Source organism: Lissotriton vulgaris, chromosome 3_1 (assembly GCF_964263255.1).
Source record: "Lissotriton vulgaris chromosome 3_1, aLisVul1.2, whole genome shotgun sequence".
Classification (NCBI taxonomy): domain Eukaryota; kingdom Metazoa; phylum Chordata; class Amphibia; order Caudata; family Salamandridae; genus Lissotriton; species Lissotriton vulgaris.
Genome location: NC_141689.1, coordinates 2,020,153,270 through 2,020,178,303, shown reverse-complemented (window position 1 = coordinate 2,020,178,303; position 25,034 = coordinate 2,020,153,270). Strand labels below are relative to the sequence as shown.

The 25,034-nt window shown below is 48.3% G+C and overlaps 1 protein-coding gene across 3 annotated transcripts in view; it reads left to right on the top strand.

Annotated features, from left to right (window-relative positions):
* Window positions 1–25,034, top strand: part of LRP2BP (LRP2 binding protein) — a 489,520-nt gene that overhangs the window by 315,274 nt on the left and 149,212 nt on the right. For all 3 annotated transcript variants that reach the window (XM_086963334.1, XM_086963335.1, XM_086963336.1), the window contains exon 6: window positions 10,758–10,863. In XM_086963334.1, coding sequence (XP_086819460.1) covers window positions 10,758–10,863 — 106 coding nt within the window. The remainder of the gene's footprint in view (window positions 1–10,757; window positions 10,864–25,034) is intronic.

The window sequence follows — 25,034 nt, the reverse complement described above, 5'->3', positions numbered from 1 at the left end:
GGAATATTCGTAGATCCGCGTGGATGTTAGCCAAGGTCGTAGGAGGGAGCGGTAATATTCATTTTGGGAGCAGAACCATTTTATATAGCGCTGCGCGCCCTAATAGGGTGAGCGGGAGCTGCCTCCACCGGCCCATTTCTAATTTCGCACTTGCCATGATGCGGGTCACGTTATTATTAAGGGAAAGTGTCTCGTCTAGTGTTATGTACACCCCCAGGTACTGGAATCCCTCTGTGGTGTGAATGAGGAGTTCCGGTAGGCAATCCCTGCGCTCTCGGCCCTGTGGGTCATAATCAATCAATCAGTGACACTTATAAAGCGCGCTACATACCCGTGGGGTCTCAAGGCGCTGGGGGGGGGGGAGCCGCTACTGCTCGAACAGCCAGGTCTTCAGCTTCTTCCTGAAGGAGAGGTGGTCTTGGGTCAGGCGCAGGTCGGTCGGGAGGGAGTTCCAGGTCTTGGCGGCCAGGTGGGAGAAGGACCTTCCTCCTGTAGTCGCTCTTCGGATGCGGGGGACGGCGGCGAGGGCGTGGTTGGCTGATCGGAGGTGGCGGTTGGGAGCGTAGAAGTTGACTCGGCTGTTGAGGTAGCTCGGGCCTTGGTCGTGTAGGGCTTTGTGTGCGTGGGTGAGGAGGCGGAAGGTGATTCTTTTGTTGACGGGGTCATATAGAATCGATTTATGCCAATTAATAGTATGACCCGATCTCGCTCCGAAGTCATCTAACTCTTGGAACAGGACCGGGATCGTGGCCTCCAGCTCCGTCACAAACAGCAGGACGTCGTCCGCGTACAACGAGATTTTTTCCTGGGTAGCTTCCGAGTCTCCCCAGGTGAACCCCCTAATACCCTGATTCTGTCGGATCCGGATTGCTAGTATTTCTATCGTCAATGTGAATAGAAGGGGGGACAGTGGGCACCCCTGGCGCGTTCCCCTGTTGATGTGGAATTCGCGTGACAGTCGTCCATTTACCCTCACTCGTGCCTTTGGGGTGGCATATAAGAGTCTAATCCATTGTAAGAACTTAGGGCCAAAGCCGAACCTCCGGAGCGTCTCAAACAGGAAGGGCCAGTGTACTGCATCGAAGGCCTTTTCTGCATCCAAGGAGAGGAACCAATGGGGCTCGCTCCTCTCTCGGACTTCCTGCAGCCAGTTATGAGTGCGACGGAGGTTTAATTTGGTCACCCTGTCCGGAAGGAACCCAGATTGGTCCGCATGCACTAACTCAGAGATCACCCTCCGCAGGCGTCTAGCAAGGACAGTGGCCAGAATCTTCGTCTCCATATTGAGGAGAGAGATCGGGTGGTAGGAGGCACACATGTCTCTGGGTTTACCCTCCTTATGTATAGGGACAATCGTGGCCGTGGCCAGATCAGGTGGCAGGCTTGCCTTTTGGAGTGCCTCAACAAAGAGCTTTTTAATATGGCGTTGCAGCAGGTCCGCCGTACGTTTGAAGAATTCCGCCGGGAAGCCGTTGGGTCCCGGCGTCTTCCCCAGTTTCAGGGATGTAATTGCCTCATCAATTTCCTCTAGTGTAACCTCGGCTTCCAGGTCCGCAGCGTCCTCCTGGGACAGTGTTGGGACCTCCATGTCGCATAGATAGTGGCTGGCTTCAACCTCGCCCCCCAAATCTCTAGCTCTATAGAAATCCTCATAGTACGTGGCAAAGGCCTCTGCTATGGCCTCGTCCGTACAGGCCGATCTGTTCCCCGTCACTTCAATTCTGTCTACCCAGCGTGTCGCCCTTTCTCTCTTGCTCAGCCATGCCAAAAAGTCTACCAGATTTATCACCCACGTCGTATAGGCCGTGGAGTGTCGCCAGTGCCTGTGTGCGTGCTTCCCCGGTGACAAGTTCTCTATAGTGCCTTTGTGTGTCTAGCAATTTCCTAAGTATTTTTTCTTCCTTCCCATGGTGATATTCTGCTTCAAGGGCTAAGATCGAGACCTCCTCATTCGTGACCGCAAGGTGCAACTCCTTCCTGGCCGCCCCCCGTCTGCTGTTTATGCGGTCTCTAAGAACTGGCTTAAGTGCTTCCCTGAGTGTGATCCCTGACTCCACTGAACCCTCGTTCTCTGCTATATATAGCTTTATGTCTGCTCTAATCCCCTTCAATAGATCCGGTGTTTGCAGGTCCCACGCCGAGAGGTGCCATTCCCTGGTCTGTCTCCCCCTCCCAAGTCCCAGGTGTACCGTCAGGGGGCAGTGGTCCGAGATTCCTCGCGCCTTATATTCCGCTATGTCATTGACCGTGATTTCTTGCCTAGAGGTGAATATGTAATCCAGTCTGGAAAAGACCTTGTGGGCCCCGGAGTAAAAGGAGTAGGCCTCCTGTGTGGGGTGGAGCCATCTCCAAACATCTGTGAGGCCCAGAGTGTGCATCTGTCGAGCCAGCGCCGTGTCGTGTCCCGCCGTACGTGGGGTCCCCGATCTGTCCCTTGTGGTACACATTACATCGTTGAAGTCTCCCCCCACTATCTGTATCGTATCTGCCATGTCCAGAAGGATAGCAGTGACTGCCGCGAGGGTGCGCGCCTGGAGCTTTGGGGGGGCATAGACTGAGACTATTGTGTACCTGCACCTCCTCCATATGCCCTGTACTCCTGCATACGTCCCCTGTGGGTCTAACCATGTACGAGTGATGGCGAATGGTGTGGATTTTGTAACGAGGATTGCAGCCCCTCTGGAGTCCGCCGTGTAACCCGAGTGCGCAAGCACCACATGCCTGCCCCTTGCTATAAAGGCGCACTGGGTGCCTCTTAGGTGGGTTTCCTGGAGTAATATAATGTCCGGCGCCAGTCTTTTTAGATATGCATTGACTAGGCCCCGTTTGATCTTTGACCCCAGGCCATTCACATTCCAAGACAATATTGTGACGCCTGTGTCACTTGTGTGGGTGTGATCTAGTGGATCTGCCATTGTGTGTTCCCTTCATATTTCGAGGTAGGGCTCCCGAGGTGGTGCGGTGTAAGGTGCGTAGTGGCATGTAGTCGCTGTTTCTCAACTTGTTCCCCCCTCCCGCCCCAACTCCCCTGTTCCCCCAACTCACAATTGCAAAAAAACATGGTCTCCCCACCTCCCCCACCCCACCTCCCTTCCCTTCCAGTCGCTCCCCTTCCAGGGACCTAACCATCCGCAGGAGAATGTCTGTCGCCCTCCCACCTTTCCCTCCCATCATACACCCAACAACTGAAAGAACAAGAAAAACAACATAGAAAGGCGTGCCAACTTGCGTGTTCCCGTTACCGGGCTGCTATCTCAATGTCCCCCGGAAGTCCATGCTCATGATTGCGAGTCTTGGGTGTCCGCTACGGGACCCAGTCTCGATGAGTCCTGTTCCAGTAGCTGTATCTTGGCGACCAGGGGGTGGACCGATTCGGCCCGACTGTTCTCTCCGTCTCCCCCGGAATCATGCCCCTCCGAATCTCCTTCTTCGTCGCCCTCCGATCTGATACCATTTCGCAGGCTGCTGAACCTGGAGCCCGAAGAGTTGTTATTGTTGGGGGACGTCGATCTGCCCCCTCTCCTCCCACTAGTGGCGCGGGTCTGGTAGGGTGTCGCTGGTTTACTTCCCCTGATCTTTCCGGATCGTCGTCTTCGTGGTTTCGGATGTTCCCATCGCGTCCTTTCCCTCAGCGATCGGTCTATGGCGTCTCTGCCCGCTGCTTCCCTACTGTTCAAAATGGGGTGTTCCTCTAGCCATTGCCAGGCGTCCTCCGGGCAGGTGAAGAAGATGGTTTTGTCTTTATAGATGACTTTAAGTTTCGCCGGGAAAAGGAGTATGTAGTCCAATTTCAAGGCACGTAATTTCAGCTTCACCGAGTCGAAGGATCGGCGTTGTTTGGACACCTCCTGGCTATAGTCTGGGAAGATCATAATCGTGGCATTTTCAAACTAGATCTCCCCCAGCTTCCTGGCTTCTCTGAGAATTAAGTCTCTGTCAGCATAGTTGAGGAATCTCGCTATGACCGGCCTCGGTCTCGCGCCCTCCGGCGGTTTGGCCAGTAGCGCCCTGTGGGCCCTCTCAATAACGAAACAGGTAGAGAACTGAGCCGCGGGGAAGGTATTCTTTAGCCAATCATGGAGGAAGGAGGCCATGTCCCTCCCTTCAAGGCCTTCTCTAAAGCCCACAAAGCGGAGGTTGTTGCGGCGGGACCTATTTTCGGCATCATCCACCTTCCATTGCAGGTGGCGGTGTGAGGCCTGGAGCTCTGCCATGTCTTTCTTTAGCGCTGTGATCGACGACTCGTTATCCGTGACTCGGTTCTCGGCCACTGTTACTCTTTCTGTTAAATTGCGAAAGTCCTGACGTAGCAGCGTTTTCTCAGAGCCTACTTCTCCGATTTTTACCTCCAAAGCAGCCCTCGATTCCTGGATGTCACTTCTAGATGCCTGGATGGCTGCCAGGAGCATTGCTGTTTCTGTGAGCGGTCCAGGCGTATCCAGTCGCTGGTCCACGTTTGGTCTCGATGTTGCAAAGTTGTCCATAGGGCCTTGCTTCGTCGGTTTAGGGATCGGATCTCGTTTCCCCATGACTGCCACCGCTGTAGGATCGGCTGCGGTTCTGTGCTGATCCCCACTGAAGTCAGCGACTTGTTGTAGTTGCACGCCTGTATCCCTGGCGCTTGTTTCAAGCATGTCGACACATTTCCCGGGTGCAGCCGCTAGTCGGGTGGATCTCTGGGGGAGGGGGGGGGAGGTGAGAGGGGGGTGAGTGTCGTCTGACCGTTGTTTTGCACCTCAAGTCCCCCTGTTGAAACACCTCGTCCCGTCCCCTCCCCGCCACCAGGGAAGCTTCTATGGCAAATTTAGATCTCTGGGTGTGGTGCCTGGAGTGGCCGAGGCGTACTCTCCCGCCAATGGAGGATCGCGGTGGGATGCCTGCTGGGGACTCGCTCCTCTCGCCTCCCCATTAATAGCACGGATCACTCCTCTCGCCACCCGCTGCGCATTGTTCTGTGCCTGGCCCTCGATGTCCAGAGTCCGCCCCCGAGCCAGCTCCTCCGCTCTCCTCTCGGCAGTAGGCAGGGGTGCTGGACTGTGCCGTAACCATACGCGGTCACCCCTCGTGGACCGCGGCCGTCGGCGACTGTTGTCCTCCGCCGCCTGTCTCCGTACCCCGGGGGGCCTCGCTGCAGTGCAGTGCTACGCGCCAGGTGGGTCGGGTGCAGGGGGGGAGGGGAGGGTGCCGCAATCTCGGCGGCTGGCACAGTCTCGAACCCGGTGGAGATCACCGGCCCCCACCACAAATTCCTCCCCTGGATGGCCTCACCTCCAGGACGTCGCACCCCGAGCTCCCTCCAGCCTCAAGCCTCGCTCCGCTCCATCTCACGTGGGCGAGGGAGCTGCCCCGCATCGGTTGTTCGTGCTCCTCACCGTCGGGCGGAGGGGGGGGGTGGGGGGTGGGGTAAGAAGGCAGGTCCGGATTTCTCCCGCACTCGACCCCAGGCTACTGCCCAACGCTGGTATCCACTTCTCAGAGATCGCTCACCGGCTCCATTCGGTGGCGGCCGCCATCTTGGTAAAGGCAGTCGGGGGCCCGACCCCGATGTCCCGGCACCGCAAGGGCTTCACACTTCTGCCTCGGGACGCGGGTCCGTCCCCCAGCCGTTCCGCTTCTCTGCCGGCTCTCCTCGCTCACCCAGTCGGGAGTTCGCGGTCCTCTCCGCTCTCTCGCAGCCACAGCCTACGCCGCCGCCGCCATCTTGCCTGATGCGGGCGCCCCCGATCCGGTGCCGGTTACGGCGGAGAACGGGAGATCCACGGCGCTGTCGGTGCCACAAAGCCAGCCTCAGATGCAGCGCGCTTGTATACACTGCCTGATGCGATATTTTTTGTACGGGATAGGGTGTAAACGTCGGATTAGATGGCAGCCCGGCCGGAGCTCCGGCTAGACACGTCTTAGCCGGCCATGCTGCTAGCCACGCCCCCCTCATCGGTCAATTCTTAACCAAGAAAAAGAACGGTCAGACACGCAATACGCAACTTCGCAAATAGAATTTGTAGCCTAGAGCTGCGGATCGCGTGATAATACGATCCACACATGCGAAATGAGGATTTAATTAATCATCAGTCAGATATATGTCATTGACATAGGAAAAAGCATTGGTATTGATCTCGTTCAAAAGGGACACAATGTGTGCTACAAAAACACCAGAGCTATTCTCATATCCCATGGAAAATCTTGCATAGCGCCTCTGGCATCCGAGGGCCTGAATGCGGATAAACCTCGGCTCTCAGGAGCCAAGTTATGACTAAAAAAGCCATTAGAAATATCAAGTGTAATTTTCACCTTTTTACTCATATTATTTATTAAAGCAGTAGTATGCATATTTTGTATCGCAAAAGTAAGGGTATGTCTATTCAAATATCTATAATCTAAAACAATGCGATATGAATCATCAGGTTTCAGAATCGGAAAAAGAGGATTATTTATCAGAGACACAGGGCTCAATTACACCCTGATATTCAAGTTGATTTGAAGACCTCTTTAACGGACGCCTTTGTGTCACGTTTAATTAAATATTGAGCCTGTGGCTGAGGAACGAATTGGGACAATATGAGAAGGAAAATCCTTATCCCAATCAGCTTGGTTGCAGTATAAGGCAGGGGCCAAATCAAAAGCCCACTCAGAAGGGACGTATTGTGAGAAAGAAGGAATTATCACATCCTCACCACGAGGACAAGCAAGAACAAACGGGAGGCCAATCAACTTCCACTGATAAAATGTCATAGGAAGACGTCAAGTTGTCCCACAAAATAGCATTAATGGTGCCCTTAATGTCACCTTCCATATGAATTTCTACATGGTAAAGTCTATCAGGTGCTGTGACGCGGGTAACCTCGGTTTCAACAGTCACAAAGGTGCCCGTTGCTTTCGCCTATTAAAACCAGTGAAGTGTCTGGCGCACCACGGTAACTTCCGCCGTGCTGTCGAGGAGAGTCACTGCCCAACTCACCGTCTTGGGCATATTTCGCTGTTAAAGTGACAACTTTCTTCTTTTGCCATGGGGCTCTTTACAGAGGTGGTTCCTCTCTCTTGACTTTCACATCAAAAGAGCTATGCGCGTCCCGCTTCTGTTGCATGGACTCACCTTGTCTGTGATCCTGCCTTCCTCCTCTGTCGTACTGTTTTTCAGGTGATTCCTGAAAGGAACGAGGAGAATGAGGATCAGGACCCTGGAACCTCTCTGATATTTAAATTTCGGCGCAAGCACTTAAAACATATCTACGTTCAGAAGCTGCAAACCACCACGAGACCAAGGCTTCTGTGCTGATTATTTTTGTCTCAATTCCTCATAGGAAAGACAGGACGTCCCTCCTTTTCAGGCTTACCCTGAGACTGAGGAGGAGGTCTAACCCCCATATTATTGCGTCCCAAGGACGGATAAACATCAGCAAACATAATCACCAATTCACATTCCTGATCAAGGTCAGGCGCTGCCGAAAGGCATCGACAAACCATCAGAGCCGCTGCTTCACCCTTAACAGTAGAAAGAATCATCCTGGAGACTATGGGAAAAATGCCCAATAATTTAATTCCCAGATCTATGGCAGGACCTTGGCCCCATGTTCATCCTGTACCTGTTTAAGAACGCGCGGAAGAACGCTCATGGAGGGGGTGCCATAACAAAGTGTAAAAACTGAGGCAAACACCATCCCCCATAAGTTGCATTCGGCCAAAGGAGTAATAAGACCATCCAGGTAAGCACATAGTAAGGATCTTGCGTTTCTGGACATGACCCGTAAGAGGAAAAACTGCGTCAAGCTGCTTAATCTTCTGAGCAATCCAAAACAGCAAGTCCTCATGATTTGGAGGACATTTGCCCATCACCGAAGTAATAATAATGGGCCTAATCACAAGACACCTCCTTGTGCAGCCTGCACAGGGGGCGCAGCACCAGGTGGAGCCATTAGGAAAGCATGGGCAAAAAATCAGATCAGGTGTCTATAGGAGAACCACCTGTCCATACAGCAATTGAAACCTCTGCCAATTAGCATTAAGGTCATTAGGATGTGGAGTAAACTGGCCAAAACAGGCCACATGGCCCCATCAATACTTAAGGGGCCTATGTGAACGAAAGAAAGAGGATTTGATAAGGTGCCTTAAACCAAGTCTAGTGCTCCCAGGCCATAAGAGGAACTTCAACAACCGCATAAGGGTGATAAGCTGCTGGTACAGCAACAGAATTATAAGCACGAAAACAATTATCATTCGCACCCACTGCGGGCAATGTAACCCAGTTGAAAAATACCTCGAAACGGTATGGAGGATCCGCTTCAACAACAAAAACAACCGGAGACCCTGCATTCAGGACTCTGTGCTATAGCAAGTGTTGAGTAACCATTGTGCTGTAGCAAGTGTTGAGTAACCGTTGCGCGGCAATGAGACTGAATCACAATCGGTTGAGCCATAAGTAAAAAAAAAGAGAAACAAATGGTAGCACAAAATGGGTATAAAAAAACTTTTTTTAATTCAAGCTTGAGAACCCTACAGCAATAGGTAACCCCTACAAACTGAGGAGGCGAAGCCCTCCCACCACGGACGTCTCTGGAAACTGGTGTGAGGGTATTGTGGACCAGCACAGGAGCTACTCAGGGGTCCCGTGAATAAGTACCAGACCAAATGTTGGCTGCGCTATGTTGCAGGGATTCTGCAGAGTCACAGAACTATTCTTGGGATCATGGAACCTTAGTAGGCAGGGACTGAGTCATCCTACCACCGGAGTACCCATGAGCCCAGACCTGACTAGCTATACTGTCTCACTTACCCGCCTACTCACTGACAGAGGAACAAGTAATTAGACACTCCAGAACACAACACTACCAACCCTCTCAGGAATCGCGGTTGCAGGACACACCCTTTCGCTTTCACACTCGTACTAGTCCACAATAAGTTCTGACAGAAACACGAGGAAAGGTTAAAATGTTTATTTTAACTATCGTGCACTTTTGTGCAGTATTGTGCCACAACAAGTAGAAAAATGTCTAATACAAATACGGTTAGCATAGCAAGTAGTCCATAGATCATAAAAGCTGCTTTCATGATATACGACAGTGTAGCCTAACCTCCCTCCCTTTCTACAGAAACAAAATGCTTATATAACAGAAAAACTCTTGGTGTTAACAGCAGACCCCGTACCTTAGCATACACAGATGCAAGTTCTACATCTCAGGTGCAGTCACGCTCTCTTACCTGGAAAAATCCCTATCCAAGTATATGTGTTACCTGTCTGTGCATACCTATGTGACAAAGTACATGTTCCCAAACAACAGCTGCATCTGTGTGTTTTGTCTGGGTGCTAGGGCCTGACTAGAACAGAATAACAAGGTGCATGTGTCGCTCAGACTAAATCCCAGGAAAGAACAGAACGCAAAAACAACAGCATGTTCTGTGTGAAGGTACAGTGTGGCACAAAGCAAAATGAGTTTGTGTCGTAAGGTGCGCAGAGCAGAGGACAGTCTGCAACCGGCTCATGCTAACATGGAAAAAACAACAATGGCATGCATGGGGCATACGACACCAGGGAGAGCCCAATCTAAAAATCCAACGTTGTTCTCGCAAAACAGGACGTTTGTCATATCTTTTGTGAAAGCTGTTGGTTTTGGTTTGTCTATTGCAGTCCATTGGATCCTATACTCGTTATGTCCCTTTTCAATTAAATGACTTGGCATTTTTGTTATTGTATTGCGACATTGTATAGTGCTCGATGATTTGTGTCTTAATCTTCGGGATGGTCATTCTAGTGTAGTGTAAAGCACACGGGCAGAAAATCATACCTATCACTTCTTCACTATTTCAGTTTGTGTGACAACGCAGCTTCAATGAGTTTACAGTCCAAGACTGCTCTGGGTGTCATGGATGTCAAAAGGGGCACCTTATGAACCGCATGAAAATGTCTCTTTATTTTGGAAGCACCCACAGCGCATCTTGAGTAGGAGTTACTAATATTTAGGTCTCTTGTGAACCAGAATATCAGTCAAATTGTTCCTGTGCTTGAAGGCAACATGGGGTTTTGTGAGGTCAGGTTGTCCGTATTCAAGATGAACCAGTTTTTGCATCTCACCTGCTTGGTGGTTGTTGACAAGTTGCAAAAAGTTCTGATATTCTCTGTAATGGGACATGGATATGTTTCTAATAAGCCTGCACGGTTGTTATTCCTGGCTCTTTTAGCTGCCTTCCGTACCAGAGTCGGAGGTATATTGTCTTTGTAACAATTGGTTGCTCAGTTCATTTTCATGAGTTTTATAGTCAAATAGTTTGGACCAATTCCGTCGTAAGTGGAGGAATTGGCCCATTGGGACGTTATCCCTCAGTGCCTTCGGGTGGAAGCTTTTGTAGAATAGTAAAGAATTACGGTGCATGAGTTTCCTCTATAGTTCGGTTGTCACTCTTTCTTCCTTCCAAGGGGTACAGCAATAGATTAAGGCAAGGTATTTTAGTTTTATTTTATTCACAACTGAAGTTAAGATGGGGATTCCCAGAGTTAAGTCACACTGTCATATGTGCGGATATTTGTTATTCAACATCCCTACTCTTATGACTTATTTAATTGACACATGTTTCTTATTACTGGAAACGACATAAATAAACAAAAGAAAAAACCCATAAAATTCAGTGCCGATCTACATCTCTCATTATTTCCATTCCAAGTCCGACAATAAATGTACGTTGTTAGAAATCTGTTACCTGTAATCCATAACCTCCCTCTCCAAAATTGTCTGACACTCTTGTAGATAATTTATTTTAACGTTTTCTAGGTGGTGGATTATTGCTGCAGATGACGGGAATCCCAGGGCAAGTGTGAAGGCACAGTGTGCTTTGGGAATGTTTTATTCCAGGCCTACGACCAAGAATTTGAAAAAGGTCAGTTTGGTTTCATCTGTTAAAATTAAATCCGTAACTCCTGAAAAATGTGAAGTGCATCTCTCATGTCTGTGTTTTTTTTTATTTGTTATAACTATGTCTCATTTGGATTGATAGCATTATCACAAGAAAATGCCCTTTGTTGTTTTCTATCACTTCCCTCCATTTGAATGACAAAGATTTGAGAACTTCTTTTGCCTGTGAGATTGGAATGATTCATTTTATCCTCAGGTGCTCGGTTTTCTCGTTTCAGCTCAGTTGAACTGCTGCATGAAAGACTCTACCTCAGAAGGTTTTGTAATATCCTCCGGCACATGCTGCTCTGACGCATATGGTGTTCTTGACATTTTAAAGTTAGCGTTCGCTGTCTTGGCTGATTACTCAGTACATTTTCTACTATTCCTAATTTCGAATTTTCGTTCAGAGTAATTGTCAAGCCACGGGGTTTGCAGTGTGATCTTCAAGGTTGATGTTGTGTGTCCTGTACAGAACTTCATGTCCCCTATATTCATTGTTTGGGGACTTTGTCCATCTACACCTGCCTGGTTTGGTGGTTAATTCAACTTGTGGCCCACATACTTTACTATTTCAAACCCAGAGTGGACCATCGCTGATCAGCTTCAGAGGAGAATATGGAAATACAAGTAATGGTCATTACTGTGTGCAGTGTCACTGGACCTAGCTGGGGATAGAGAGCTATCTCAGCATTGCCCCTTGCCTGCATGGATGCCATTGCGCCTCTTCCTAGACCTCACCAGATCATTAGACCTCTGACCTTAACTCAGAAAAAGCCAATGGATGACTCCCTTCATGAGCCGTAGAACCCTCCTTGTAGAACTGAACGTCTTCACTTCTCCATACTGCATGGTATATGTATCAAACTTTAGAGTATAAAAATAATAACAATATTTCTCTTCCAGGGAATACTCGTCAATAGTCATAAGCAATGAATAGTCCTGCCCATGCGCAGGGACCCCAGAGCATGTATTAAATATAATGTAATTATGTATGTTTAACCTCATTAATGATCGGAAAAAGAAAAAAAAACATATACATATATATATCTATCCAACAAAAAGAGTGTCCTCCTGTGAAGATGCACTTGAAGTAACAGGATGAGGCTGCTCTTTTTAAAACAGCTTCGTTTATTTCATTTCTTTTCCGGAAAACTCAGTGCTTGATTATTTAAAAAAGCCCTACGCGTTTCAGAGCTCCTGCTCCTTGTTCACGGGCTGGAGGCGATGTCATCTGGCTGGAGTGGAAGAGAAGCCAAGTCTTTCCGCTTTTCCATGCTTAATCGACCACAGGTGGGTTACGCCCTCCAGTGGGCACGTTCATGCAGGCAGGTTACTGGGACTTGTAGTCCTCTCTTCGTGCAAACTCGCATTTTTTGATCCTTCATGGGATTTCCAGTGTCCATTTGAACATCCATTTGTGCCTATTTCATTCCTCTCTGGTGAGGCACAAGTTCTGGATTCCGGTGTATTTGCTCTTGACTGTTAACAACCTGCATGCGCCAAGCAGACAGTCTGTGCGCGCAGCCCTCCATTATTTCAGAGGGAGTGCGTCCTCTCGGCCAGGACAGGCCGAAATATGTCCAACAAAAAGAGTGTCCTCCTGTGAAGACGCACTTGAAGTAACAGGATGAGGCTGCTCTTTTTAAAACAGCTTCGTTTATTTCATTTCTTTTCCGGAAAACTCAGTGCTTGATTATTTAAAAAAGCCCTACGCGTTTCAGAGCTCCTGCTCCTTGTTCACGGGCTGGAGGCGATGTCATCTGGCTGGAGTGGAAGAGAAGCCAAGTCTTTCCGCTTTTCCATGCTTAATCGACCACAGGTGGGTTACGCCCTCCAGTGGGCTTGTTCATGCAGGCAGGTTACTGGGACTTGTAGTCCTCTCTTCGTGCAAACTCGCATTTTTTGATCCTTCAATGGATTTCCAGTGTCTATTTGAACATCCATTTGTGCCTATTTCATTCCTCTCTGGTGAGGCACAAGTTCTGGATTCCGGTGTATTTGCTCTTGACTGTTAACAACCTGCATGCGCCAAGCAGACAGTCTGTGCGCGCAGCCCTCCATTATTTCAGAGGGAGTGCGTCCTCTCGGCCAGGACAGGCCGAAATATGTCCAACAAAAAGAGTGTCCTCCTGTGAAGACGCACTTGAAGTAACAGGATGAGGCTGCTCTTTTTAAAACAGCTTCGTTTATTTCATTTCTTTTCCGGAAAACTCAGTGCTTGATTATTTAAAAAAGCCCTACGCGTTTCAGAGCTCCTGCTCCTTGTTCACGGGCTGGAGGCGATGTCATCTGGCTGGAGTGGAAGAGAAGCCAAGTCTTTCCGCTTTTCCATGCTTAATCGACCACAGGTGGGTTACGCCCTCCAGTGGGCTCGTTCATGCAGGCAGGTTACTAGGACTTGTAGTCCTCTCTTCGTGCAAACTCGCATTTTTTGATCCTTCAATGGATTTCCAGTGTCCATTTGAACATCCATTTGTGCCTATTTCATTCCTCTCTGGTGAGGCACAAGTTCTGGATTCCGGTGTATTTGCTCTTGACTGTTAACAACCTGCATGCGCCAAGCAGACAGTCTGTGCGCGCAGCCCTCCATTATTTCAGAGGGAGTGCGTCCTCTCGGCCAGGACAGGCCGAAATATGTCCAACAAAAAGAGTGTCCTCCTGTGAAGACGCACTTGAAGTAACAGGATGAGGCTGCTCTTTTTAAAACAGCTTCGTTTATTTCATTTCTTTTCCGGAAAACTCAGTGCTTGATTATTTAAAAAAGCCCTACGCGTTTCAGAGCTCCTGCTCCTTGTTCACGGGCTGGAGGCGATGTCATCTGGCTGGAGTGGAAGAGAAGCCAAGTCTTTCCGCTTTTCCATGCTTAATCGACCACAGGTGGGTTACGCCCTCCAGTGGGCTCGTTCATGCAGGCAGGTTACTGGGACTTGTAGTCCTCTCTTCGTGCAAACTCGCATTTTTGGATCCTTCAATGGATTTCCAGTGTCCATTTGAACATCCATTTGTGCCTATTTCATTCCTCTCTGGTGAGGCACAAGTTCTGGATTCCGGTGTATTTGCTCTTGACTGTTAACAACCTGCATGCGCCAAGCAGACAGTCTGTGCGCGCAGCCCTCCATTATTTCAGAGGGAGTGCGTCCTCTCGGCCAGGACAGGCCGAAATATGTCCAACAAAAAGAGTGTCCTCCTGTGAAGACGCACTTGAAGTAACAGGATGAGGCTGCTCTTTTTAAAACAGCTTCGTTTATTTCATTTCTTTTCCGGAAAACTCAGTGCTTGATTATTTAAAAAAGCCCTACGCGTTTCAGAGCTCCTGCTCCTTGTTCACGGGCTGGAGGCGATGTCATCTGGCTGGAGTGGAAGAGAAGCCAAGTCTTTCCGCTTTTCCATGCTTAATCGACCACAGGTGGGTTACGCCCTCCAGTGGGCTCGTTCATGCAGGCAGGTTACTGGGACTTGTAGTCCTCTCTTCGTGCAAACTCGCATTTTTTGATCCTTCAATGGATTTCCAGTGTCCATTTGAACATCCATTTGTGCCTATTTCATTCCTCTCTGGTGAGGCACAAGTTCTGGATTCCGGTGTATTTGCTCTTGACTGTTAACAACCTGCATGCGCCAAGCAGACAGTCTGTGCGCGCAGCCCTCCATTATTTCAGAGGGAGTGCGTCCTCTCGGCCAGGACAGGCCGAAATATGTCCAACAAAAAGAGTGTCCTCCTGTGAAGACGCACTTGAAGTAACAGGATGAGGCCGCTCTTTTTAAAACAGCTTCGTTTATTTCATTTCTTTTCCGGAAAACTCAGTGCTTGATTATTTAAAAAAGCCCTACGCGTTTCAGAGCTCCTGCTCCTTGTTCACGGGCTGGAGGCGATGTCATCTGGCTGGAGTGGAAGAGAAGCCAAGTCTTTCCGCTTTTCCATGCTTAATCGACCACAGGCGGGTTACGCCCTCCAGTGGGCTCGTTCATGCAGGCAGGTTACTGGGATTTGTAGTCCTCTCTTCGTGCAAACTCGCATTTTTTGATCCTTCAATGGATTTCCAGTGTCCATTTGAACATCCATTTGTGCCTATTTCATTCCTCTCTGGTGAGGCACAAGTTCTGGATTCCGGTGTATTTGCTCTTGACTGTTAACAACCTGCATGCGCCAAGCAGACAGTCTGTGCGCGCAGCCCTCCATTATTTCAGAGGGAGTGCGTCCTCTCGGCCAGGACAGGCCGAAATATGTCCAACAAAAAGAGTGTCCTCCTGTGAAGACGCACTTGAAGTAACAGGAGGAGGCTGCTCTTTTTAAAACAGCTTCGTTTATTTCATTTCTTTTCCGGAAAACTCAGTGCTTGATTAATTAAAAAAGCCCTACGCGTTTCAGAGCTCCTGCTCCTTGTTCACGGGCTGGAGGCGATGTCATCTGGCTGGAGTGGAAGAGAAGCCAAGTCTTTCCGCTTTTCCATGCTTAATCGACCACAGGTGGGTTACGCCCTCCAGTGGGCTCGTTCATGCAGGCAGGTTACTGGGACTTGTAGTCCTCTCTTCGTGCAAACTCGCATTTTTTGATCCTTCAATGGATTTCCAGTGTCCATTTGAACATCCATTTGTGCCTATTTCATTCCTCTCTGGTGAGGCACAAGTTCTGGATTCCGGTGTATTTGCTCTTGACTGTTAACAACCTGCATGCGCCAAGCAGACAGTCTGTGCGCGCAGCCCTCCATTATTTCAGAGGGAGTGCGTCCTCTCGGCCAGGACAGGCCGAAATATGTCCAACAAAAAGAGTGTCCTCCTGTGAAGACGCACTTGAAGTAACAGGATGAGGCTGCTCTTTTTAAAACAGCTTCATTTATTTCATTTCTTTTCCTGAAAACTCAGTGCTTGATTATTTAAAAAAGCCCTACGTGTTTCAGAGCTCCTGCTCCTTGTTCACGGGCTGGAGGCGATGTCATCTGGCTGGAGTGGAAGAGAAGCCAAGTCTTTCCGCTTTTCCATGCTTAATCGACCACAGGTGGGTTACGCCCTCCAGTGGGCTCGTTCATGCAGGCAGGTTACTGGGACTTGTAGTCCTCTCTTCGTGCAAACTCGCATTTTTTGATCCTTCAATGGATTTCCAGTGTCCATTTGAACATCCATTTGTGCCTATTTCATTCCTCTCTGGTGAGGCACAAGTTCTGGATTCCGGTGTATTTGCTCTTGACTGTTAACAACCTGCATGCGCCAAGCAGACAGTCTGTGTGCGCAGCCCTCCATTATTTCAGAGGGAGTGCGTCCTCTCGGCCAGGACAGGCCGAAATATGTCCAACAAAAAGAGTGTCCTCCTGTGAAGACGCACTTGAAGTAACAGGATGAGGCTGCTCTTTTTAAAACAGCTTCGTTTATTTCATTTCTTTTCCGGAAAACTCAGTGCTTGATTATTTAAAAAAGCCCTACGCGTTTCAGAGCTCCTGCTCCTTGTTCACGGGCTGGAGGCGATGTCATCTGGCTGGAGTGGAAGAGAAGCCAAGTCTTTCCGCTTTTCCATGCTTAATCGACCACAGGTGGGTTACGCCCTCCAGTGGGCTCGTTCATGCAGGCAGGTTACTGGGACTTGTAGTCCTCTCTTCGTGCAAACTCGCATTTTTTGATCCTTCAATGGATTTCCAGTGTCCATTTGAACATCCATTTGTGCCTATTTCATTCCTCTCTGGTGAGGCACAAGTTCTGGATTCCGGTGTATTTGCTCTTGACTGTTAACAACCTGCATGCGCCAAGCAGACAGTCTGTGCGCGCAGCCCTCCATTATTTCAGAGGGAGTGCGTCCTCTTGGCCAGGACAGGCCAAAATATGTCCAACAAAAAGAGTGTCCTCCTGTGAAGACGCACTTGAAGTAACAGGATGAGGCTGCTCTTTTTAAAACAGCTTCGTTTATTTCATTTCTTTTCAGGAAAACTCAGTGCTTGATTATTTAAAAAATCCCTACGCGTTTCAGAGCTCCTGCTCCTTGTTCACGGGCTGGAGGCGATGTCATCTGGCTGGAGTGGAAGAGAAGCCAAGTCTTTCCGCTTTTCCATGCTTAATCGACCACAGGTGGGTTACGCCCTCCAGTGGGCTCGTTCATGCAGGCAGGTTACTGGGACTTGTAGTCCTCTCTTCGTGCAAACTCGCATTTTTTGATCCTTCAATGGATTTCCAGTGTCCATTTGAACATCCATTTGTGCCTATTTCATTCCTCTCTGGTGAGGCACAAGTTCTGGATTCCGGTGTATTTGCTCTTGACTGTTAACAACCTGCATGCGCCAAGCAGACAGTCTGTGCGCGCAGCCCTCCATTATTTCAGAGGGAGTGCGTCCTCTCGGCCAGGACAGGCCGAAATATGTCCAACAAAAAGAGTGTCCTCCTGTGAAGACGCACTTGAAGTAACAGGATGAGGCTGCTCTTTTTAAAACAGCTTCGTTTATTTCATTTCTTTTCCGGAAAACTCAGTACTTGATTAATTAAAAAATCCCTACGCGTTTCAGAGCTCCTGCTCCTTGTTCACGGGCTGGAGGCGATGTCATCTGGCTGGAGTGGAAGAGAAGCCAAGTCTTTCCGCTTTTCCATGCTTAATCGACCACAGGCGGGTTACGCCCTCCAGTGGGCTCGTTCATGCAGGCAGGTTACTGGGACTTGTAGTCCTCTCTTCGTGCAAACTCGCATTTTTTGATCCTTCAATGGATTTCCAGTGTCCATTTGAACATCCATTTGTGCCTATTTCATTCCTCTCTGGTGAGGCACAAGTTCTGGATTCCGGTGTATTTGCTCTTGACTGTTAACAACCTGCATGCGCCAAGCAGACAGTCTGTGCGCGCAGCCCTCCATTATTTCAGAGGGAGTGCGTCCTCTCGGCCAGGACAGGCCGAAATATGTCCAACAAAAAGAGTGTCCTCCTGTGAAGACGCACTTGAAGTAACAGGATGAGGCTGCTCTTTTTAAAACAGCTTCGTTTATTTCATTTCTTTTCCGGAAAACTCAGTGCTTGATTATTTAAAAAAGCCCTACGCGTTTCAGAGCTCCTGCTCCTTGTTCACGGGCTGGAGGCGATGTCATCTGGCTGGAGTGGAAGAGAAGCCAAGTCTTTCCGCTTTTCCATGCTTAATCGACCACAGGTGGGTTACGCCCTCCAGGGGGCTCGTTCATGCAGGCAGGTTACTGGGACTTGTAGTCCTCTCTTCGTGCAAACTCGCATTTTTTGATCCTTCAATGGATTTCCAGTGTCCATTTGAACATCCATTTGTGCCTATTTCATTCCTCTCTGGTGAGGCACAAGTTCTGGATTCCGGTGTATTTGCTCTTGACTGTTAACAACCTGCATGCGCCAAGCAGACAGTCTGTGCGCGCAGCCCTCCATTATTTCGGAGGGAGTGCGTCCTCTCGGCCAGGACAGGCCAAAATATGTCCAACAAAAAGAGTGTCCTCCTGTGAAGACGCACTTGAAGTAACAGGATGAGGCTGCTCTTTTTAAAACAGCTTCGTTTATTTCATTTCTTTTCCGGAAAACTCAGTGCTTGATTATTTAAAAAAGCCCTACGCGTTTCAGAGCTCCTGCTCCTTGTTCACGGGCTGGAGGCGATGTCATCTGGCTGGAGTGGAAGAGAAGCCAAGTCTTTCCGCTTTTCCATGCTTAATCGACCACAGGTGGGTTACGCCCTCCAGTGGGCTCGTTCATGCAGGCAGGTTACTGGGACTTGTAGTCCTCTCTTCGTGCAAACTCGCATTTTTTGATCCTTCAATGGATTTCCAGTGTCCATTTGAACATCCATTTGTGCCTATTTCATTCCTCTCTGGTGAGGCACAAGTTCTGGATTCCGGTGTATTTGCTCTTGACTGTTAACAACCTGCATGCGCCAAGCAGACAGTCTGTGCGCGCAGCCCTCCATTATTTCAGAGGGAGTGCGTCCTCTCGGCCAGGACAGGCCGAAATATGTCCAACAAAAAGAGTGTCCTCCTGTGAAGACGCACTTGAAGTAACAGGATGAGGCTGCTCTTTTTAAAACAGCTTTGTTTATTTCATTTCTTTTCCGGAAAACTCAGTGCTTGATTATTTAAAAAAGCCCTACGCGTTTCAGAGCTCCTGCTCCTTGTTCACGGGCTGGAGGCGATGTCATCTGGCTGGAGTGGAAGAGAAGCCAAGTCTTTCCGCTTTTCCATGCTTAATCGACCACAGGTGGGTTACGCCCTCCAGTGGGCTCGTTCATGCAGGCAGGTTACTGGGACTTGTAGTCCTCTCTTCGTGCAAACTCGCATTTTTTGATCCTTCAATGGATTTCCAGTGTCCATTTGAACATCCATTTGTGCCTATTTCATTCCTCTCTGGTGAGGCACAAGTTCTGGATTCCGGTGTATTTGCTCTTGACTGTTAACAACCTGCATGCGCCAAGCAGACAGTCTGTGCGCGCAGCCCTCCATTATTTCAGAGGGAGTGCGTCCTCTCGGCCAGGACAGGCCGAAATATGTCCAACAAAAAGAGTGTCCTCCTGTGAAGACGCACTTGAAGTAACAGGATGAGGCTGCTCTTTTTAAAACAGCTTCGTTTATTTCATTTCTTTTCCGGAAAACTCAGTGCTTGATTATTTAAAAAAGCCCTACGCGTTTCAGAGCTCCTGCTCCTTGTTCACGGGCTGGAGGCGATGTCATCTGGCTGGAGTGGAAGAGAAGCCAAGTCTTTCCGCTTTTCCATGCTTAATCGACCACAGGTGGGTTACGCCCTCCAGTGGGCTCGTTCATGCAGGCAGGTTACTGGGACTTGTAGTCCTCTCTTCGTGCAAACTCGCATTTTTTGATCCTTCAATGGATTTCCAGTGTCCATTTGAACATCCATTTGTGCCTATTTCATTCCTCTCTGGTGAGGCACAAGTGATCATGCACTGCACACGCATGCCTGGGCCCCGAGGGTCAAGAGAGAGGCTCACCCGAGCCTCTCTCTCATTATATTTAAATAGCGCAGTGTGCACGAGCAGCCCCGGCTGGGCCTCTGCCCTGCTCTGACCTCTGAGCCTCTACATTTAGGAATAGGTGACAGAGAATAAGATTGCGAGGATGGGTGATCAAGTAGAATGAAAGGATACAGAGAGAAAGGAGCAACGAAGATAGAGGAAAGAAAGAAGGGGGAGAGGCAAGTGCAAGCTTGGAAGAACGTTTATTTAAAACGCTGCAAGACAAGTCATCGTTTCTTATCTGAAAACATTCAACGTCACTCCTAGAACACACAAAAGTTTAAAATGAAAGGCTGCACATTGTCCACAATGTCCACAGAAGTAGCAGTTTGAGTATGTCCCCTCCCACCCCCGTAGATATTGCTGCACTAATATTTTAATCGTAACCCTGTTCCTGTACAGTTTAAGGGCAACTGTCAGTCAACGGCAATTGGCTTTAAGTCAAAAAATTATAAAATCTGAATCAGGGTAAGCCTAGAGTAACTGTCAGACTAGGGAGTGAAGTAAATTATATAAGCCTGTAACAAAAAAAAAGGTATGATTAACGAGTACATGGTGTAAGAAACTGGAGTAATTTGATGAACAAAACGGATTTTGGGGGCCTGGTTAGTCGGTGGGAAGAGCAGGACTGTAGCAACATTGAGTGATGAAGATGAGATGAAGCATGACATGGAAAATAAAATTGCTAGACAATAACTTTATGCTGTTGATGGAAAGATTCTTGGACTAACAAAAATGGTGCTTGGTGGCTGAGGCTGTGAATATTTTGCAGTGTGATTCTATGGAAAGATTCTTGGACTAACAAAAATGGTGCTTGGTGGCTGAGGCTGTGAATATGTGATTCGATTTCACATGCTATGCATTGTTCCACCATGTGCAGTCTGTATAGAAATAATTTTCCACTATCAGTCCCAGAAAGAGTTTATAGCAACCCTTGAAAGAAGAAAACAGAACATGAGCAAAAAAGTGCAGAGGATCTAAAAAGCACTGAGAACTGACATGAAGACAATTTTTACCAACGTGCTGCGAGAAAACAGGGTTATGTTTAGTGTCTGTCTTTTCAGGATGTTTCATTTTCTGTCTGCCTACTGTGTAAATGATGTTACCTAAGTTAGGCTTGCATGATGTCAGCATTCAGAGCCTCCCTCATGATCATGACAATATTATTTGTTACAACTGCACTCTGTTTAAACCAAACTGTAGTGCAGATAGTTCATAGTGGCACAAAATATGAAGACTACAGTCCAAAGATTTCGATTTTTAGTAGTGACAAGAAAGGTTTACACGTCAATTGTAGCAAATTAGCGCAATGGAACAAGTTTCCTATTCTGATCAGTATTAGGAAGAGGAGCCATAGGTTAATATCTGTTCAAAAAACAATTCTGACTTTCTTGAAAAAACTATAAACTGGCAATGTAAAAAACAGAAAAAATGTGGGAGTCAAAATCGTCTGGACCAATACTGCTTCTGTTGACACAAGATGACAATGAAACACTGCAAAGGTGAAGTGATGAGACACTTTTCAATTCGACTTGGGAAGCAGATGAAACTTAAACCAAGGCCAGATTTCTTTAGATCTTGAACCGAACTTAAGTTGAAAGCAAAACTTTTTGATTAAACGTTTAATAGGAAAAAACGAGATCCTATTGGCATTGAATGGACATCATTTTTTTTTTAATGAACCACATCGTCTTCAAGGCCATTCAGAAATTATATATGTACCACAACATACCCAGGAATCTGAAAACAATGTACCAGACAACACGAAGAAAATCAGCAGTATACTAGCGAAAAAGAATGGAGATTGAAAGAATAGAGCATTGAATGCCTTTTGCTTGTAGTTACTGTGCGGAAAAAGATCAGTCAACTTTGCTTCTAATATAGGTCTACCCTTGATAGAGAGCAATAAACAAGATGGAGTGGGCAAGGAGATTGAGATGGTCCATTCGTGCAGTGATGCATTTAAAACTCCTGTTACCCAGCTAGTATTGACATCAAAAGTGACAAAATATGAAGGAGATCCTATAATGTATGCTAAACTATAAACAACAAGCACTGACATAGCCAATAGATCGCGCCTACAGCTTTGCCAATATGTCTTAGCCATGTTGTACAGCAGTGTGGCTGCTATTCAGTATGGCTAAAAATTACTGATGCAAAGTGGCGGGGAGTGAAGCATTCTAACGTGGAGTAGAGTGTATTGTTATGAAGTGGCACTGAGTTGAGTGGTATGGTATGTTATGAAGTGGTATATAGTGATGTGGAATGTAATTTAGGAAGTATAGTGCCGACCTAAAAAGTGTCCAATGGCCCTGATGCTGACTCTAGCATATGAGGGCTATACTCTATACTACTAAGCAAAATAGGGTTAATAAAAACAAAGTCTCATTGTTCTCTTAAAAACGATAGCATTGCCTCAACACTGATTTTATTATGAACAATGCTCGGGCTGTTTGATGCTCATGTTCTACCGCACAACCGACCTCCGAAATTTAGACATGACATTCTGACCTTACTACCAGTGAAACACCTAAATCAACGTTTACACCCTTGTTAGGCTAGGACAAAAACATATCTGAAAATATTCAAATTTGCTCCTAGAACAGACAGAAGCTTAAAATTAAAGGCTGCACATTGTCCACAATATCCACAGATGTAGCTCATACTCTACCTCTCCCTCCCTCTATCTACTTCTCCCTCCCTCTATCTCCCTCCCTCTCCCTCCCTTTCCCTTCTCTGTCCCTCCCTCTACCTCCCTCTCCCGCCTCCACCCCCTCCCTCTACCTCCCTCTACCGCTCTGTCCCTCCGTCTACCTCCCTCTCCCTCTACCTCCCTCTCTATCCCTCCCTCTACCTCTACCTCCCTCCCTCTATCTCTACCTCCCTTCCTCCCTCTACCTCTACCTTCTTCTCCCTCCCTCTACTTCCCTCTCCCTTTCCCTCCCTCTCCCTCTACCGCTCTCTACCTCTCCTTCCCTCTACCTCTCTGTCCCTCCCTCTTCCTCTAGATCACTCTACCTCTAGCTCCCTCTCCCTCCCTCCCGCTCCTGCTCTGTCTCTACCTACCTCTCCCTCCCTCTCCCTTTCCCTCTACCTCCCTCTCTGTCTTTACCTACCTCTCCAGCTCTGTCCCTTCCTCTCCCTCTACCTCTCTGTCCCTCCCTCTACCTTTCCCTCCCTCTACCTCTCTATCCCTCCCTCTCCCTCTAGCTTCCTCTCCCTACCTCTCCCTTTCCCTCCCTCCCTCTCCCTGAACCTCCCTCTCTGTCTCTACCTACCTCTCCCGCTCTGTCCCTCCCTCTCCCTTTCCCTTCCTCTCCCTCTCCCTCCCTCTCTGTCTCTACCTACCTCTCCTGCTCTGTCCCTCCCTCTCCCTTTCCCTCCCTCTAACTCCCTCTCTGTCTCTACATACCTCTCCCGCTCTGTCCCTCCCTCTCCCTCACGCTACCTTTGTCCCTCCCTCTCCCTCTCTGTCCCTCCCAGTACCTCACTTTCCCTTTGCCTCCCTCTACCTCTGTCCTTCCCTCTACCCCTAGCTCCCTCTCCCTTTTACTTTAGCTCCCTCTCCCTCTAGCTCACTCTCCCTCTATCTCCCTCTCCCTTTCTCTCCCTCTACCTCGCTGTCCCTCCCTCTCCATCTACCTCTGTCCCTCCCTCTACCTCTCTGTCCCTCCCTATCTGTCCCTCCCTCTCCGTCCCTCTGTCCCTCCCTCTCCCTCTCTACCTCCATCAACCTCCCTCTACCTCGCTGTCCCTCCCTCTCCATCTACCTCTGTCCCTCCCTCTACCTCTCTGTCCTTCCCTCTCTGTCCGTCCCTCTCCGTCCCTCTGTGGTAAATATAATTTACCGTTCTATTTTTTTCCGTATAATTACTGACAAGTAAAAGAATAGCTCAATCAAATGAGAGGCAGAGTCCGTGGTATCTGAGTCATACGGGCTTTAATCGGGATGGCTCGAGCCATGGAAATCAGTTCCATCAATACAAGGGTTCGGGGGTATATGCAATGATGGCAAAAAGATGTCCACGATTTATTAACAGTACATGACATATATAGTAAAACTGTACAATGGAAACGTCACAGAAAGTGTCATAAGTGGGTGGGTGCGTAGAGGATTCTGCAGAGTCAGCTGAGACCTATGACCTGGGTGCGCGCGCAATTGGTATGACGTGTGATTGACGTGGAACTGGAGAAAGCTGGGGGCTTGACTTTAGCACTAGTAGAAGAGACAGAAGTCTGGCATGTCAGATCGACATGTTCCTATAACATATCTGATATCTTGTATTTGGGGGATGTTTAATCTGAAGTAAAAGGTCTCTCGGGCAAAGGCTATTCTATACTGAATGCATATGTGTCTGAGTGTAATGCGCGGGGCCATGGGACTACCATGGTAACGGGAGCAATGAATTACATGAAGGAGACAGGAAGGCTTGGCCCTTTGCTCTGCAGCCGGGAAGCTGTTTACCTATATCACTAGACTGGAATGTGTTTTCGAGGAGGCTGAACTGATAACTTGAAGGCAAAATACTGTTTTGGCAGGCAGGCCAGGCTGAGCCAGGCACCGCTTCGCTTGGCAGGAAGTAAGGCAGAGGTCAGGGATGCATCTCCATGCTGCAGCTTTCAGAGGCAGAGACAGAAGTGGTTCGAAGGCAGAAATCAGGGCCTAGCTCGGCAGAGCCAGGAAAAACGTGAAAGTGTACCATGTAAAGACGTTGGCAAGGCATATTTAGAAACTGAATTATCGATCCATTCATGGTGGATCTGATAGAGGACATGTTAACGTTGGACGTAAATGTATTTGCGTCTTCAGATTCGGTTGTGGAGGGAAGTTACATGTACTTTAAACTCGTACATGGAGACGTTGGGGTACACGTTAGGGGACATACCTGACCATAAAAATTTCAATTACCTCATTCCCTCCTTGTCCCCATACGGACCCATCAAGATATATCTATTTTCATGAGACCATCTATCTGTTCATATAACATCATCTGTTCTTCTTTCTTTATTCGGGAATGGGAACGTGAACTTGAGCGGGGAATACAAGCTGTGGCGCACAAGCCGCAAATCGCTGGCCCACATTGTAAACATAGACAACAACTGAATACTATGGCCAATATAATTCCTAGGAATGACAGTAGCTTCCATCCCCAGGCTGATATTACACTCCAGAGCCAACCGGACCAAGTCCAGGAGCCTGGATTCTGGTGTATCTGAT